Source organism: Pteropus alecto, unplaced genomic scaffold (assembly GCF_000325575.1).
Source record: "Pteropus alecto unplaced genomic scaffold, ASM32557v1 scaffold65, whole genome shotgun sequence".
Taxonomy (NCBI): Eukaryota; Metazoa; Chordata; class Mammalia; order Chiroptera; family Pteropodidae; genus Pteropus; species Pteropus alecto.
In genome coordinates this window covers 8,145,461-8,162,724 of record NW_006439191.1, presented here as the reverse complement: position 1 = coordinate 8,162,724, position 17,264 = coordinate 8,145,461, and the positions used below count along the sequence as shown (strand labels likewise).

The 17,264-nt window shown below is 42.7% G+C and overlaps 1 protein-coding gene and 1 pseudogene across 1 annotated transcript in view; both read right to left on the bottom strand.

Moving 5' to 3' along the window:
- Positions 1-17,264, bottom strand: part of MARK1 (microtubule affinity regulating kinase 1) — a 47,338-nt gene that overhangs the window by 12,008 nt on the left and 18,066 nt on the right. The window contains exons 7-14 of the mRNA XM_025049836.1: positions 15,182-15,418; positions 14,971-15,090; positions 9,964-10,063; positions 8,821-8,933; positions 6,155-6,308; positions 5,666-5,862; positions 2,309-2,409; positions 947-1,114 (exon numbers count right to left, since the gene is read on the bottom strand). Coding sequence (XP_024905604.1) covers positions 947-1,114; positions 2,309-2,409; positions 5,666-5,862; positions 6,155-6,308; positions 8,821-8,933; positions 9,964-10,063; positions 14,971-15,090; positions 15,182-15,418 — 1,190 coding nt within the window. The remainder of the gene's footprint in view (positions 1-946; positions 1,115-2,308; positions 2,410-5,665; positions 5,863-6,154; positions 6,309-8,820; positions 8,934-9,963; positions 10,064-14,970; positions 15,091-15,181; positions 15,419-17,264) is intronic.
- LOC112483265 lies at positions 4,583-4,701 on the bottom strand (annotated as a pseudogene).

Below are 17,264 nucleotides of genomic sequence, written 5' to 3'. Positions count from 1 at the left end.
CAGAACCTCGGCGGGGACAGCGCCCGCCCGCGCCCGGCTCCAGGGGAAAAACGCTGGGGCCGCTCCTGCTCCTCCCTATGTCATGTGCTCGCATTAGAGACGGCATGCGTGGCTTGACTGCGTGACAATCTCGGTTTGAAACTAAACGTTCTTTTATGAAAATGTGGCTCCTGACGATTAAGAAATTACTGAAGTGGACGCGAAGATAAATACTCTTCGGTAACAGCAATGCCAACGCAGAAGGGCTGCATATATTTCTTTTTTTTTTTTTTTAATTTACTATTCTCTAAACTTAAGTCACTCAGCAACATGGAACATGAATGTTACTGTTTACCGAAAAGCCTCTGAATAGAAGCTGTTCCGATTTGTAACTGAGGCCTCGGTGACAGCACATGGCAATGCAAATATGATTAACGAATCTACCCATCAAAGACGTTCCTGAATTTGAGGAATCCTAACATCGACAGACACTAGAAGAACAGTCCTATAATTTTACACCTGCAAGGCTCTTGGACAGCATCTGTTTCATCGCTAGGTCCTGCCCGTTATTTCTTCTTCCTTAAGCTGAGCTTTTCGTGTCCCTAAGAACAAGTGACGGGCAGGAGCTGGGACGACTGCCCAGAGGTCTCAACTCCCAGTTCCCATCTTTTTGTCGTTGTTTCTGAATCACGAGAAACTCAACTACCTAAGTGATAATATCGGGCAGCAACACTTTACTTTTAAGAATGGGTTTCGCATGAAATCCAGGAAACTCCTCTAGAAAATGATTTAAATGATAAGCAATGCTTTTGAAAACAGCAAGGTTCTATGACCGTTCAACTTCTGCCACGAACACTGCGTACTCTCAAAGAGGTCTTCAGGTCATGCTGCCTACCGTGCGTGTTCACGTGATGCCGTCTTTTTAAGAACTAACGATGGACAAAGCGAAATGCGACCAGCACGTTACCTGGGTCGGTAAGCTTCAGCGCCGTCTTTAATGGTCGGCAGTGTAACTTTAAGAGGGTGACCAGAAGCGGACATGGACTTCTGGTGGCGGGGTCGTGCCGAGGGGACAGCCGAAGAAGCCACAGCAGGACCTGCAGAGGACACGCTACTCACGGACATCTCCGTAAGGCTTTTGACAGAGAACGGGTGGGAAGACCATGGAAACGTAAGAAAGAAGAGTTGCAGGTCATTATAACTGAAGAACTAGATGTTTAAACAGCTCAGCTGACTCATCCCCTTCACGAGTGAAACACTTGAAATGAACATTAGTGGTGTGAATAGTGATTGCCAAACACGATTCTTGTGAATTCACAGCCACCTTCCGTGGGCAAGATGTCCTACACACTTGCTCTCCCTGTGTGAGTCTGAGAAAGTATGAAATGATTTTTGTGAATAAAATGATTACGACTGGAGACATTTTTCACTTTCCAAAAGTCAGTGTGGTGTGATGTGTTGCTGCGGTCTGCTGTCCATTACACAATAAAAATTCACAATTATAGCAAAGGCACCACTGCTGGAAACAGTATTAAGACACATTTAGCTCACACCATTAATCGCCAGGTTAACCACTGCAGGAGGAAGGAGCCGCGGATTAGGCCTTAGCATAGGAGAAAGAATCCCAGTTGGGAAATAAGTTCCCAATCATTTTTCTCGCCTAAACGATCTCGTGTCCAAGGACGATACCTTTCTACGCCTTGTAGTAACACTTACTGTACATGTCTATTAATTAAGAAGAAATACATGTAGGAATGGTCTGCCCAGTCTACTGAAATGACTAGGGAAGAGAATTTCATTAGAAGAGGCCCCCAGACCTTTTGCAATAGATGGATGACTAGTCCTGTATTACAACCCATGATGAAAAGCAGCTAAAATTTTAAAATAATAAAAGCAATACGGTTTATCAGTACTTAAAATAAAACACTGAGAATTTTATGGTTCTCAATGATCAGCTTTAGAGGAAGAAAAATCAAGACTCTGTTATTTGGATAAAGTAAACGACTTGCTGGCAGGTGAAGGGTAGGAAGAAAGAAGTTCGCAGCAGGTGTATGACAGACTAACACACGCGTTATGAAGATCGGATTAGGATGGTATGGTCTGCTTTGTTACAGGAGAGTATGAGATAATTTTTAAAGGGTTTATTTGGAAATTCTCAGGTTGGGATTTACCCCTCGCTTTCCGTATTTCCTCCTCTGGCAGATAGATGCCTTGGTAAGGACGGTTGGTCACAGTCTCACCCGTTGGTATTTCCCTTTCTCCTGCCCCAGCGGCGCGGGCGTGTCACCAAGGGTCCCCGCGCGGGACCGCCTGGCACTCCGCCCCTCACCTGCTGTCCTTCCCGTTCTGCAGCGCCGTGCAGCGGTCGGTGGTCCTCTCACAGACGTACGTGTTCCTCCTAGCCATGCTACCTCCGGCGTACACGTTGTTCTTTAAGATGGAAAAAGAAGAAGAAGAAAAAAAGCCATTTTCAAATCCTAACTGTAGTTGTGGAGAGTCAAAGAAATGAATTCGAGCTGCCAACGACTCCGAGAAAAACCCACAGTGGAACTGCACTTTCCTAGATTCTCATTCTTAATGAGCTCGCTCCCGCGCCTCTCTCTCTCGGACTGTAGGAGGCAGAGGCAGAGGGTTTAGCTCGCTGTCCTACAGCAGCAGCAAGTGGCTGGGAAGAAGCAACTGGACAGCTGGCTTTCCATTCTCTCCTTGGTAAGCTGGGGGTGGGACAAGGGAAGGCGAGTGGTCCAGGCAGCTTCATGGGACTAGGAGTGGGAGACAATGCTGCATAAATGTCATCGCAAGCAGGAACCCTGTGGCGATGAAAATGGCTAAGGAGAGCAAAGCTTCAAGGTCAAAGGGATGAGGCCACCAGCAGAGGTGTGAACGGGGCCACTCAGAATGTCTGCTGGTGTCAGGGGTTAGCCAGGAGGAGAGCCAAGTCTGAGCAGCTCTGGAGGAAAGAGAAAGAATGAGCAAAAAGGGGCTGGTTCTCCTCGCTGGGCACACGGCCCGCAGTTATTAAGACACATTTAGCTCACACCATTAATAATCGCCATGGCCGTGACTAGTCACCACGGCAAAGTCACACAGGAATGTGCCTCAAAGGGATAAAACACTCTGTTTAACCCGTACTCCAACAGACAAACACCTCCCTATTTTTGGCTAATCCAGCTTTCACTCTTCTTTAAAATACATACTTAAAATTTGTTTTATCGCGAGGGCTAGAAAAGGAAGAGAGATATGCTTGAATTAAGTTTGGAGAAGGCAAAAAGTCTCATATAAACAACACTCTGAGTGCAGATTCTAAATCTCTCAATAGTGCGAGATTCTGGGTGGAAAGAATTCTGTCAGCAGTTATATAATAAACATAAATTAAAAACTACAGAAGCATGGCAGCAAAACGGGCTAAGATTATTAAAAACATTTTTTAGGTAAGACATGGTCCAAGCTGACCTGAATGACAGGTTAATATGGGGGAGCAGCAGAAAACGAGGGACCAAATTATCTTTGTTATGTAGATGATAATGGTCTGGAAACTATCCTCTAGCTCAGCGGTCCCCAATATTTGTGGCACCAGGGACGGTGCTCCCATGAGCATCTAATGTCTGATGATCTAACTGGAGTTGAGGCGGTGATGCTGGCGCTGGGGAGCGGCTGCAGATACAGATGAAGCTTCGCTCTGGTCTGCTGCTCACCTGCTGCTGTGCGGCCCAGTTCCTAACAGGCCACGAACCAGTCTGCGCCCTGGGGGTTGGGGACCCCCGCTCTAGCTGATGTTTAGATAAGGGAAAATAATGGCTTGCCTATGAAAATTACTTTTAAAAATGTATTAAGCCTTATTATAGTTAAATCACTTCCAAACATAGCAGCTGGAAGATAAGTGCTTGTATCCATCGATTCTTAAAGTGGTTATATATATGTATTTCATAGACTAGGAGGTGATAATTAAATCACATTTTTAAAACGTATGATTGCAATTAACTATATAAAACAATGGGTACTGGAGACTTAACCCACTTGCAATTAAGGTTATATTGGGCTTTCTGGTATCTCGGTTCACGTTTCTGTTTAAAGTACTTTCAATTTTTTTTTTTCCTTTCCTATGTTCCATAGGCTAGATCAATTTCTTTCTCTTCTGTTGGTTTAAAAGTTATAAATTCTACGTTTGTTCTTATATCGTTTGCCCTTAAGTTTCTGAACTCATGTTTGATGACTACCATTGATTTCTTAAACTTATCCTTATCTTTTTCTGCTGAAAAATGCATGTTTTCATTTTTCTTTAATTTCCATGCCAGAATTTTGGTTCCAAATTTTCATTTTGTTTTTGTTTTTGTTTTTGGATGTTACCACATATATACTTTAATAAGCTAGTTGGTCACTTTCAACTCCCATACGTTCTACAGCAAAATTCTAGATACGGTTCTTTTTAAAAAGAGTACTCCCTCTAATGGTACAGTGTTTCCTTTTTCTTGCGGTTCTTTTTAAAAAGAGTACTCCCTCTAATGGTATAGTGTCTCCTTTTTCTTGTTATTTTTTAGGCGAGGCAGCCCTTGGTTGACCTCGCAGATTGTCAGCTTGCAATCCCTTATTTTTTTATTTTTGACACCTACAACACCTGCTCTTCCTAGATGGTTTCCCATCCAAGTACTAACCAGGCTCGACCCTGCTTAGCTTCCGAGATCAGACAGGGTCGGGCTTGTTCAGGGTGGCGTGTTCGTAACTAGTACAGTGTTTTCAAATGGGTTCCCTGGGCAGCACGAGCGTTGAGAGAGATACTTTCTGCCTGAGACTCTGCCTATCATGCCTTCACGTTTAAATGACAGTTCAGCTAGATATAAAATTCTGGGTTCAATGTGCTTCTCATTCAATGTATTTATCTTCCTGCATCCATAACGCTATTGAGAAATCTGAGGTGGGTCTGAATCCTTGTTCTTTTTGAGGTCATCTGCTGTCTAAAAACTCTATTTTAAGAATTTTACTTTTTTTTCTGGTTTTATAGATTCTACTTTAGTGAGTCTAGGAGTAGGTTTTCCTTCTGGTTTCTGTTTGCCCTTCTGAGTCCTTTTAATATGAAGTTTTCTATCTTTTTTTTTTAAATTATTTCTTCCAATATTTCCTTCCCTCATTGTGTCCCTTTTCCTTTCTGAACACCTGTTATCTAAATGTTACCAACTCTACTTCTACCTTTTGTATATCTTAGGTTTCTTTTATACTTTCTATACCTTTACTCTTCCTGCTGCCTTACGGAATATCTCGACCTCTCTTCCAGCTTCCATTACGTAATTTATACAGTCTGTGGTTTTAATGGAACGTGAGCTAATTTTATAAAGTAATTCTTAACAGAGTCTGCCGTCATCGAACAACTTATTTGTAAACGTAGAATTAAATGCACCCATATAATATTATTTAAACATTACAAACAGGAAAGATGAGGCAGGAAAGTCTAATGCACTATTCGGTGGTGAGGCTAAGTGTAATTTAAAAAGTTCACATTTTATTTTTTCGTTCTTAAGTTGCACTGATGAGAAGCTTGGCACCTTTTGTATGTTCCTTAAATGTATGATTCGCTTTAAAGTTTTGAAACTTTTTTAAAAAAGAGATAAAGGTTTTCGAAAACCTTTTCAACAAAAAAATTCTCACAACACATAACCACCCCCGATGACAAAAGATAAGACGATTTACTCACACTTGGAACAGTTGAAGATTTTTTCCTTTCTGGCCCCACGAGGGGGCTGGCAGTCATCTCGCTTTTTGATCCAACTGTTGTGCTGCCAAGTTTGCGAGCTGTGACGTCTCTGTCCCACCCCCCTCTCTGCTCACTTTCCACGCTGGTAGCCTGAGGCCTTTTCGTATATGAGACGGCGGGAGGAATGGACGGGCCAGCTATGACAATAATTTAAAAAAAGCATGATTAGCTACCCGACGGCTAACCGATTTTCTTGTTACGAACAAAAACTCTATTAAAAAAATATCTTTCTTTGCATATTTTACAATCCGAAGTAAGATTAAACTGTTAAATTAGAAAAGTCAGGGGAGATTCTAGTGATCGGTCACTGATAGAAATCTGTGATAACTGGGAACAGGAGCACACAGAGATGTGAATGCAGAATGCTTAAAAAAAAACACAAGTTTGGGTGGAGTCAATCTGCCTCTTCGCCTATTTGACTTTCCCCACCATGGTCGCTAAAACGCCGCTGCTTCTGGTTGGCTGAGACGCTTCGCTGGACCTTCAAGTGAGCAGGGGACTGGAGAGTGCTGTTGTTTAGGTCACTACTGGGCCGTGACCTCTGACTCAAGTTTCCACTGGAAAATGACTCACCGCCTTCGAACTGTGAGGAGAAGACAGGACCGTCAGGGTTTTAAAGCACAAAAACGTTCAGCAAGCGACACGCACTCTTCATTTCCTAATCTGGCCCATTAATCCACACGGGGAGTAGTCAGAACTTAATCAAATAAATCGGCTGGGTGCAGAACCGCAGGTCGGCAAACGGGCAGGGAAGGAACTGGATATGGTGTTGTTTCCCCGAGTACGTGTCACCTTCTGTGATCTCGTCCAAATGGCTTTGGAGTCTTAAACGCCAAATGTCTGCCACTACTCATTTAATGGTTATTATACACTAGGTGCTGTGCTAAGCTCTTTATATAAATGACTTTGTTTAATCGTTATATTTTTAAAGACCCTGTTCGTTATTTACCTGCACTTTATAGACGAATAAACTAAGGCTGAGAGAGTCGATGGTCAGCTCTGGATTCAAACTCAAGAAAAAATCTAAAACTGAAGCTTTATACACACACATATGTGCACATATTCCCACCCACCCCCCCCCATTTACAGAACAACATCTGGTTTACTGGCTGTGATCAATTCATGGCACCTACTTAGAACTAAGCAGGGTGCATTTGGGATCGATACACTCTCCCTCTCTCTGTGACCTAAAAGATGTTTGCAGCCAGCAAACTTTTAACTGAGTCCCTGGCGTCCCAACGGGAAACCTAAATTCCTGTGTAAAGATACTAATGACACATAGCGGAATAATATTGATAATGAAAATTGTAACAGAGAACAGCTAACACAGCGTACAAAGGAACCGTTCTAAGGGTTTCAGAGGTACTAATCCATTTAACCCTCAATGATCCTAAGAGGTGGGTACTAGTATCATCCTCATGTTATAGGCTAGGAAACTGAGCCACAGAGAAGTTAAGGAAATTGCCTGAGTCGCCTGGTTATTTGGCTGGAGGCTGGCTAGGGTGGGGGAGGGGGCGGGGATTCAAACCCAGGGCACCAGGCTCCAAGTTCGGGTTCTTACTACTTCCAGTAGCTTCATGAGTTTGTAGTAAAATCATAGTTAAAACTTGATTTTAATTCATGCACGGGCTGGACTGTGTACGTGCAAAATCAGTGTTTCCTTTATATTTATTTAAATGAACAGGAAAGTTAAAGATCTTGGGAGTGAAACCTAAAATAGACGCAGAAACACTTCGAAGACTTTACAAATAACCATTTGTACTATTTCTCACTTCCTAAAATTCTCTAGACTCGGCCTGTTTGATGCCACTTCTCCAGTGACACTCCGCTCCTCCACTGTAATGACAGTCCCCACCTAGTAGGGTCGTCGAGGGGATCAGATGCATTAATAAAGTCCCTAGAACAGTTCCCAGCACAGCACTGTGTGCTCCTCTGACGGTGACCCCCAGGTCTGTTCACGCCAGTCAAGTCACTCCCCTCCCCCCCGGACCCGGCTCTTAATACCCAGCGTCCACTAGACAGCTCCGACAGCCATCTCAGATGCGACCACGCCGAACCGAACGCGCTTCCTACCTTCCCCCCACAATCCACCCTTTCCCCATCTCGGCAAACGGGCCTTACAACATCAGTCGCCTACGCTAGGAATCCGGGGGTCTCTTACCCCTCCCTCATTTCAGACAGGGGCTGCAGTACCTTTAAATTCTGCGACTTACACGCCTTGGCCTGTGGCAGGCGCCCCTCCTCCTCTCGGCTCTCAGAGTCCCTGTAGCGCCCCCACATCCCTGCACAAACCAGGCCTCACCTGCTCATCTGGGGGCTCCCCAGAGCAGGAGCTTTCTGTTCATGGTGCTAAGCAGAGTTTCTGGCACCGGGGAGGATCAAGAAATGCCAGCTATGTGCACTGCTTCTCTAGTAGCTACTATGTAATGATAAATAATTCCAGCCTATTCTATAAAATGCCTCCCACGGACGTCAAGTTTTCAACAAACTGTCAATGCTCCAGGCTCTGTACTTGACTCTCGGTTTATACCTCTGCTGTCCCAAAGGACCACTGGCTGTTACGGTTCAATCACTGTTGCACACAGTTGGTTCCTGAATCTATCTCCTTATTACAGATCTGTCCTGGCCTTGAGAATTCCCCACAGAATGTATCAAAGCCACTTGACACCGCAGAAGGTGAAACATCACCGACATTCTCCTGGGTTCCCACCGACATGAATCATTAAAGTCGGATGCTTTGTTTTAAATGCTGTCACCTCCTCGTTTCGGCCACAGTCCCTTCTGCACACCCAGAATACGCATGTCGCCTTTGGCGGCACTGCTGCATTTGGATACACGACTCTGGGGGGCGCCGTTCTCAGAGACGAGACCGTGAACGCTGCCTCTCAGAGGTGAGGCACTCGACCACGCGTTCATAAGGGAATCTCTCTGAGTACTCGGAAATAAAATCAGTTCATAGCTTAGCGTCCTGAGTTTTCTAATAAATGAGAGTGTTCGGGTCTTTATATTATTTTTGACACCATATTATATCTTAGGCTTAGCTGTTACTAGCTCGAGAAATGATTTACGTTAACCTAAAAAGGTGAAACACTTACTTCAGGTGGTTTTCTACCTAGAAGAATGTAAGTAGCCATGACTTCGTCATATTTCTGATTTATTAAGGCGTCATTTATCTCATCTCGTGCAAAACCCATGGTGACCATGATGTCTAGAAATTAAAAAAACAACAACAAAATACACATTTTCTGGAAATGGATTTTAGTAAACAAACCATTAAAAACGGGCAAGTCTGCCGACATTAGCTATTTCGAAACGATGTTGTGAAATTTTAAAGTATAATATCTATAATAAGAACTTCTGGATTATTAACATACAGATACCATATATTCACAGGTTCCCATGCAGAAATTACCGACATCCTGGGTTCTACATTCCAGGGCCCGCTCCATTTCTCACTGCCTAGCCCGTCCCTGAGCTGAGTTCCTTTGTGCAGCCAGAGACGCAGTACGTGTCCACCTGAGGCACACGCAGAATCCCTTCTCTCTCTCCAACACACCCCCAGGCGGCTTCTCTCTCTTAACCATCTCTGCGCTCTGTCTGAAGGCAGGGTCTCTTTTCGTTGGAAAGCTCCAATTTCCACAGTTGTTGTTCTGATTAGAATCCTGACACCCCGAAATGCTCCTCCCTCTGCCCTGAAGCCCGACAAGCGCACAGTTGAGATGACTCGGTGGTGACTCTTTGATGGCTTTGGGCTCGAAGAGAGAAAGAATGAACAGAGCAGGCTGGGAGCAGAGCTCCGGCTCGCTGCGGGAAGGTGGGCCGTGCTGGGTGCGGGGAGAACAGTGAGGAGCAGCCCAAGGGTCTCTCCCTTTCAACTCTACGGTTTTGGTTAAAATACATGCACGTTTTGCTAACGTTCACCGGTCTGATGGGTGCTGATATTTGAATCAGTCGTTCCTCTTGCTAGAAATTGCTGAAAGAATGAGATTTATCTATATTATTTTAATTTTTATACCGCTGTTGCCATCAGTTGAATTAGATTATAATGCACCTGAGAAAAAAAAACTAAGGAACTTGAAGTCTGTAATGTTTAGTGTATATTTGGGGAAAGAAAAGATGGGAATGCAAGTATTTTTCAAATAAAAACTTCCTATTTTATATCTTTAAACACTATTTTGGGGGACTAAAAGAGTCTTCAGGCACAGGGACGACACCTGTCAGACGATTTAAATACTTACCTATTCTTTTTGTGTCGTTGAAATCTGGTTCAGGCTCAGTATATGGCTTTAGTTCTTCTGCTTCGTGACCAGCATTCATCCACCGATCTTTCATTATTTGCTAGGAAATAAATTCTGCGTTATGTGTGGCCAAGCAGAACCTTCGAACACTCACCTGAGCTCTATTTTAGTAAATGTGACATTGACTGGCCCACTCGCTAAGAATCGTGTGACCTTTTCAAACTATGGTTATTGTTTCCGGTTTGATTAGCAGGCCAACAAGGAACGTAGGACTCTGGGACATAACTTACCTTATGACAGCGATGACGATCGTCTCAGGCACTCAGCAAACCTACCGATTCAAGACAGCCCACTGCCCAAATTCCTCTACAGGGAACATTTTCACATGGGACAGTTTTAACATGAGGACCTACTGATTTTGACCTCTGCTTCCCATTTTTACGTTTAAGATGAATGAAGCGTGGAATGCAGTTTTCAGGGAAGAGTATGTCATTCTGAGGTAGGACTTGAGCTGCCTCCTGAAATCCAGGTGGCATTTGGATCGGCAGCAAAGTCACAGCACAGGGACGTGGGAAGGGGCGGGAGGAAGACTTGGAACCAGGGTAAACGCGGTGAACGCACGGACGGGAGGTAAAGTCAGCATCTTCGGATGACGGACTTGAAGTTGCCCTGGCAGCGGATGGGGGAAGGCTCCATTCTGCTAACGAGGCAACTCGGCGGCGTTTTGGGAGCGGCGCCCATGGAGGAGCGATCTGAGGACACGCGGGGGGAGCACCAGCTGTGCTCCTCACACACGAGGGGGTGGCAGACGGCAGGGAGGACGAGAGGCCCCTGGGCAGCGACTCCAGAAGAACCCGGATCCGCCTCCCTTCCTTATTAGCCCAGTCACGGGGGTCCACTTAGCAAAAACGGTGTCCCAAAGACACCTGTACGCAAAAGCAAACTAAGATGAACCGAAGAGAAATTTCCTTCCATGAAGGGAATGAGAGATAAAGCTGGGAAGAAAGAGCTGCTTAGGAGGACGTGGAGGGAGGCGACGCTTTTAATTCGAAATTCGAAGGTCTTTTCTGAGGCCCAGAAACAGCAAAATACGGGTGAACGAAAGAGAAGGGACGCGCGGCGGGACCCGCCCCGTGGCTGTGCGGCCCTCACGCCTACGCGCGATTCCTCCACGGGGACCAGAGAGTTCAAGTTCAAAGCCAACGAGCAACGTCCCCAGCAATCAGAGGTGCTGTGTGACGGGGGAGGTTTCAGGCAGGGTACACATCACCGGGCCCAAAACGGCACGAGACCTTGTTTGAATAAACTCACCCATTTCTGGTTTCATTTAAGACATCTCAGCACGAGGAAGGAGCGAGAGGCCAGACAAGATGCCAGACTTAGCGAAAGGAGAGTTCACTCTGGCCATCCCCGCCAGCGAACGCACGTGGCCACTTGCCGAGAAATCGTAACAGAACCGATGTGGATGAATTGTAAGGAACTAAACAAATCAACGATGAAAATACACACCCTACCCTTAGATGCCCCTAAAAAATTTATGGACTTTAGAGTGGCCAGCTGGAAGTCATTTTTCGTAAATGGTTTCAAGCTTCGGAAAGTGCACCATATGCTTCTGAGTGTGTGCTTAGGTACCTTTCCTTTTTCGATAAACGTTACCGTTCATTTTCTTTTTTCCTTTACTGTCACTTGCGATGGCCAGAGATCAATGAGACATTTAAGATTATCTGTTAAGAGTAAAAATAAATGCTTTTCCGAGGAGAATCAAAGATGACCGAGAAAGGTCACTGAGGAAGGACTTTGCTTTCGCTCAAATTTTGCATTAGTTTGAAAAGCAACAGTCCATACTGGTTAAGGACCAGAAACAGGAGAGAAGACAGACATCGAAAGGGCAGCGGAAAAGTTTTTCAGTTTCTTTCCAATAAAAAAAAATCTACACACACCAATATTCCAATAAACGGGAAAAAAATGATTAGTTCCATTATTGGCACAATCAGGAAGAGCTGTCCGTACTCACATACGCAACCTGAAAAAAATTACAAAACTGCTCGGATCTAGAAACAACTATAGGTCGAGCAAGTTGAATGTCAAATGAATTAATTTTTATGGAGGACAAATAAAGTAGATTATTTATAAGGCTTTTTAATAAAGCGTGCGGCACATCGGAGAAGCAACAGGAAGATGTTAAAATAAGTTACATAAGAAGTTTAGTAAGAAAATGGGTAGCCACATAAGATTCTCAGAATCGAGTTTCAATATTAACGAAGTATGTAGTGAAGAGACTAGCGTTTTACTCTAATCGATACCGCATAATACTCATGTAACACTGGAAAAAAATACATAAAGTTCCACTTTCAAAAATATGGAAATTATCAGCAAATATTTTATATTAACATGCATAAAGCTGACACAAATCTAAGATGCCTTTGGACAAGCAGTTAAGAGAGCGTCCATGTGAAGACACGCCATTAACCTATTCATTAAAGATACTGAGCATCACCTCTAATAAAATAAATGCGAATTAGAGAAATTACGGCAAACTATGTATTTTGTATTTGACTACTACTTTTTCTTATATTTGCTACCATAAAGGCACTGAATACTAGAAATTATTATATACATACTGAATCAAAGTGTGGAGAATATTTTACTTTCAAATACCTTGGGTCACGCACGATCTTTTGGCACTGAAATACAAGACCTACCAGACAGACTGTTTGTAGCCTTTGACCCAGAGATTACATTCTGGAGAATTTATCTACGTATATAGCCTAAAGGGAAAAAAAGCATATCGCATGATTTCTAGTAAAAACAATGAAAACAGCTTAAATGTGCAATAAGCAGGGGAGAGTTAAATAAACTATGATGCGTGACCCAAGGATAGCGACATGGCTATGACAAGAATGGAGCTCACTCTCACGACAAAGCAAAAAGTATGTACCAAAAAGTTCTAAGGTAAAAAAAGAATGTTCCATGACACGAAAACACTACTGTATAAAAATTTGTTTATACACTAATGATTAGTGTTCAGAAAAGAGCTGTTTTTTATAGTTTATGATTTTTTTTGTTGTTGTAAAGTCGATAATAAAGTTGGTATGAAAAATAAAAGTAAAGATTAATACAATTTTCAACATCACTGCTACCTCAAGGGGAGTTTCTTAAGGTTTGGAGTAAGAAATCTTTTTTTTAAACGATGTCAGGCTTCTCTGGATGGTCATTTCTGGGAACTGTGGAGCAGACCAGTCTCTGTATAGTGATATGTGCAATAATATGATAATATTTCCAATACAGACTCATGGTTCTGTGGCTGAAAAATTTAGTTTTAATAAGCTGGAACTGGAGTTTCCAGAATCTATTCAAATATATCGAGTTGAGCTTCTGTTGATCATACGTTTTCATAATAATAATCTGGCTTTTAAAATTCAACTCAGAATTCTAACACTTTAAGCCTTCCAATTTTAATGCTAATGATGAAAGACTTAAATATTTGGCTATGGTAAATAAATCACCTTTAAGATGCTAAGTATATCTTATTACCTGTCCACAGAGATTTTTAACATCTATTCTCCCAAATAATTTTTGTATGATCTTTTTGCTCTGCTTATTAGCTAAGGTGATGCCTCAATTCTGGACATTTTATTAAGTGACGTTCAGGTAAACCAGATCGCTATCATAAAAGTAAGCCATAAAGTGGGATTAAGAGAAACTTATGTTCCCATAAAATTTTAAACCTATATGACAATCAACAATTTTAATTTTTTCCACATAATTTTTATGAATAATGCTTGAAAATAAGTTTAGGAATATAAAAGTGGGCTTTTCTACTGCACGGGTTTCTCTTTAAAACATTATTAACATACTTTTATACCCCAAAGTAAAAAACCCACAAAAATCCTAGGAAGGAACTAATCACATTTAAACAACTAATTCAGTAAAAAAAATCTGATAATTGATTCACTGATATAAAGCATTTCAAATAATTTCCAATGGAACTGACCATCCCATAACTTCCATTAAAACATATTGTATCTTTTAGTAAAATTACAAAGACCAAATTAACAGGGGAGCTCTGTACACAGGAGTGACTCACTCTAAGGCTGCCTCCTGACCAGCCTGGAGTCCATGCCAGAAAGCCCCATTGCTACACTAAAAAAGTACAGTTTAAATGGCATTAACTCTCTGAATTTTTCTATCCTATCTATGAAAGCAAATGAATGAAGACAAAAAAAAAAAAGTACTAGTAAACAGTACATGCTGAATCTCTGAAGTTTTATGTTCGTTCGGGCTAAAATATCACTCTTAAAAAAGAGAGGGGCAAAATATTTAACAAATAAGTCGTTCTTATTACAGAATCAGAAGGAACGAAGGTTAGACATTTTGGTTACATGAACCACAGATGTTATTCTGCTGTAATATACCTAATACATTTATAATAGTGTCTGTTATTAAAAATAACCTCACGTATGGATAAGTAAGCAACACAACGGTGTGTTAAGAAGCGAAACACCCGTTTCCAATATGTTCTGCTTAAATATTTATAAATTTTCTGTACCGATGTTGAGAGATTTCTGTTCAATTTTTTTTGCTATCGGGTACTAATTTCAGATACATCCATGAAGTATTTACTGGATTAGAATTTTCATCATCTTCTTTCATCCTCAAAATATCTGTACTGACTAAATAACAAGGTTTCTGGACTGGATCAAGTCATTTCTGCCAGAGGCTAGCTTTTCCTCCTTCTCTGACTAAAAGTCAATTTAATCTCTATTTTTGTGTTGTTTTAATTGAATACTTCACTTCGGGACAAAGAAGCAATGAGAAACCAACTGTGATAACTTTCGAGTAGTGAAAGAATCCTGTTACTTTCCTTAGCTCTAACCACAGACAAATTCGATGATTTGGCAATTTTCCTAAAAACACACAGGGAGAATGTTATTGAAAACGGTCGTCGCTTCCTGGAATATTTTAATTATCCAACGTTAAACCCAGAGGACGAAAAAACCTACTCACTTCCAAGCTGCCTCTCTTAACTGGGTTCAGCACTAATAACTTCTTCAGAAGGTTCTCGCAGTCCGTGGACATGTAGAAGGGAATACGGTATTTCCCTCGTAAGACTCGCTCACGCAGTTCCTTAAAAGAAGCAAAAGCAAGCACTTAGCGAGCCGGCTTTTCCAGTCACCGTGCCTGGGGGTCGAGCGTGAGTATCAAATCTGGCGGATACCTTTAAATTCTGGCCATCGAAAGGCAAGGAGCCACTGACCAGCGTGTAGAGAATGACACCGAGACTCCACACGTCCACCTCGGGCCCGTCGTACCTCTTCCCTTGGAATAGCTCAGGAGCGGCGTAGGGTGGGCTTCCACAGAATGTGTCCAGTTTGCCCCCGACTGTAAATTCATTACTAAAACCAAAGTCAGCAATTTTAATATTCATGTCAGCATCAAGGAGAAGGTTTTCAGCCTAAGAGGAAAATAATGAAAAGGACAATGTAAAGAGCCTACGTAACAGAACATATGCAGCACAACCGTTTCAGATCCCACGCCTGTATGTGTCACACCGCTCATGTTTTATCTGCCATCACAAAGTTAGAAGCCCGGCCCGGTACTTCGATGCATCATCCCTGCTCGGAATGACATCTGCAGAAGGCTGAATGTTAACACGATGAGAGGAAAGCTCTCCTGTATACGCGTATCTGCGACTGTTTAAGAAAAGTGATTTTAAACCCCCTTTTTTTTTTTCCTTCAAAGTAAGAAACATCCCGGACCTGCACCTTAACATGACCTATTCTAAAGCACATAAATCAACATCACATTCATCCACTTGGGCTTAAACCAACAAGTTTACCCAACAGTATTCTATGTCAATAGAGTATTTTTGGGTAATGCGAGGCTGATACCTAAAAGAACTGCCAATCAGGGCTTCTGTGACTGCTGAATTCAACCGTCCGCCCTGGCTCATGGAATGCTTCCTCCACAAAGTTCTGTTCTTTCAGTGAAAGAACGCAACGCAGACTCCACGCGATCTTGTTGGTTTTAACCTTCCTTCCTTTTGCTGTTTGAAAACTACATTCTCTTCTGGAGGTAAATTATGGTAGAAAGCAGTGATTTCCACCCCCAAACCCCCAGGTTTTGAAATCCCTTGTGTAAATGCCAGCAATACAATAAAGGATTTGCTTTTGTACGTGTTTTGTTTCAAACTCTGTGTTACAACTGATAGACTTAACGAGGCGCCCTAGGTTACTTGGTAGATACGTTTTATTAGGTTCCAAGGAGTAAAGTTTGACTAAAATGAAAATCGGAGTCCTCTTTATCACTGGAGGGCCCAAGGGTCATCAGAGTCGGGCACCGTGACCATCATACAGCTCTTCCCTTCCCTCCCTGCTTCTTTCCCTTTTTTTGAGGTATGCTAGCTTGGGATATTTATTTTGGAAAATGGAGATACATCCAGCACCCAAAAATATATGATAAAAATAAGGTGTGGTTTGTGACATGATTATTATAGCAGCACATAAATTTGGGAGGTTTATATTAAATCATAGCTACTTGTGGACTGTGTGACAAAACCAGGTTATCTTGATGTCTCGGGCCTGGCCGCTGTAAACTTCCGAGGCCATCTGTGAGCGAGCTGGACTGTGCTGGGTCTCTCTGAAGCATCTGGACGGATATCAGAGAACCCAGGCTCCCTCAGGGGAGGAGAGCTGGGGAGGTCCTCGGGTCCGCTCTCGTGTGGGTGAGAACACGGGGTGCTGATCGTGATTTTTTGCAGATTTCCTTCAGATAAGAAATGAGACGAGAAGCTGGGAGTCAAACGCACAGGCAGGAGGATGGTCCTCTTTATCTGAGGAAGTGACTTCCCCTGAAAATAGCCGAGGGAAGAAACCGAGAACTAGAAAAATCTGGCTCAGTAGAAAATCTGTAAGCTCAGAAAAAGGGAGCCAAATACAGGAGTAGACTTCTGACCACGGTTTCAGACAGAATTTCCAAATAAAACAAAAACTAGTGCTAATAATTGACAGAGACCATGGGAAAAGAAGGAAAAAGGAAAAAAGACTCCTACGTAAGGAATAATTGGGGAGAAGAGAGAAAAAGGAAAAAAAGACTAACGTTTTAGCCCAGGGACTTTGTACCTTCATAGTCACGTTTTTAAGGAGTGTATGTGAGGACAGGACCTGAAATCTACTCTCTGAGCAAATTTCTAGTGTTCGATGCAGTATTATTAACTTTTTGGATATGACACCAAAAGCTCGGGCAACCCAAGTGAAAAGAAACATTCGGACTTGACCAAACTGACAAGTTTCTGAAAATCA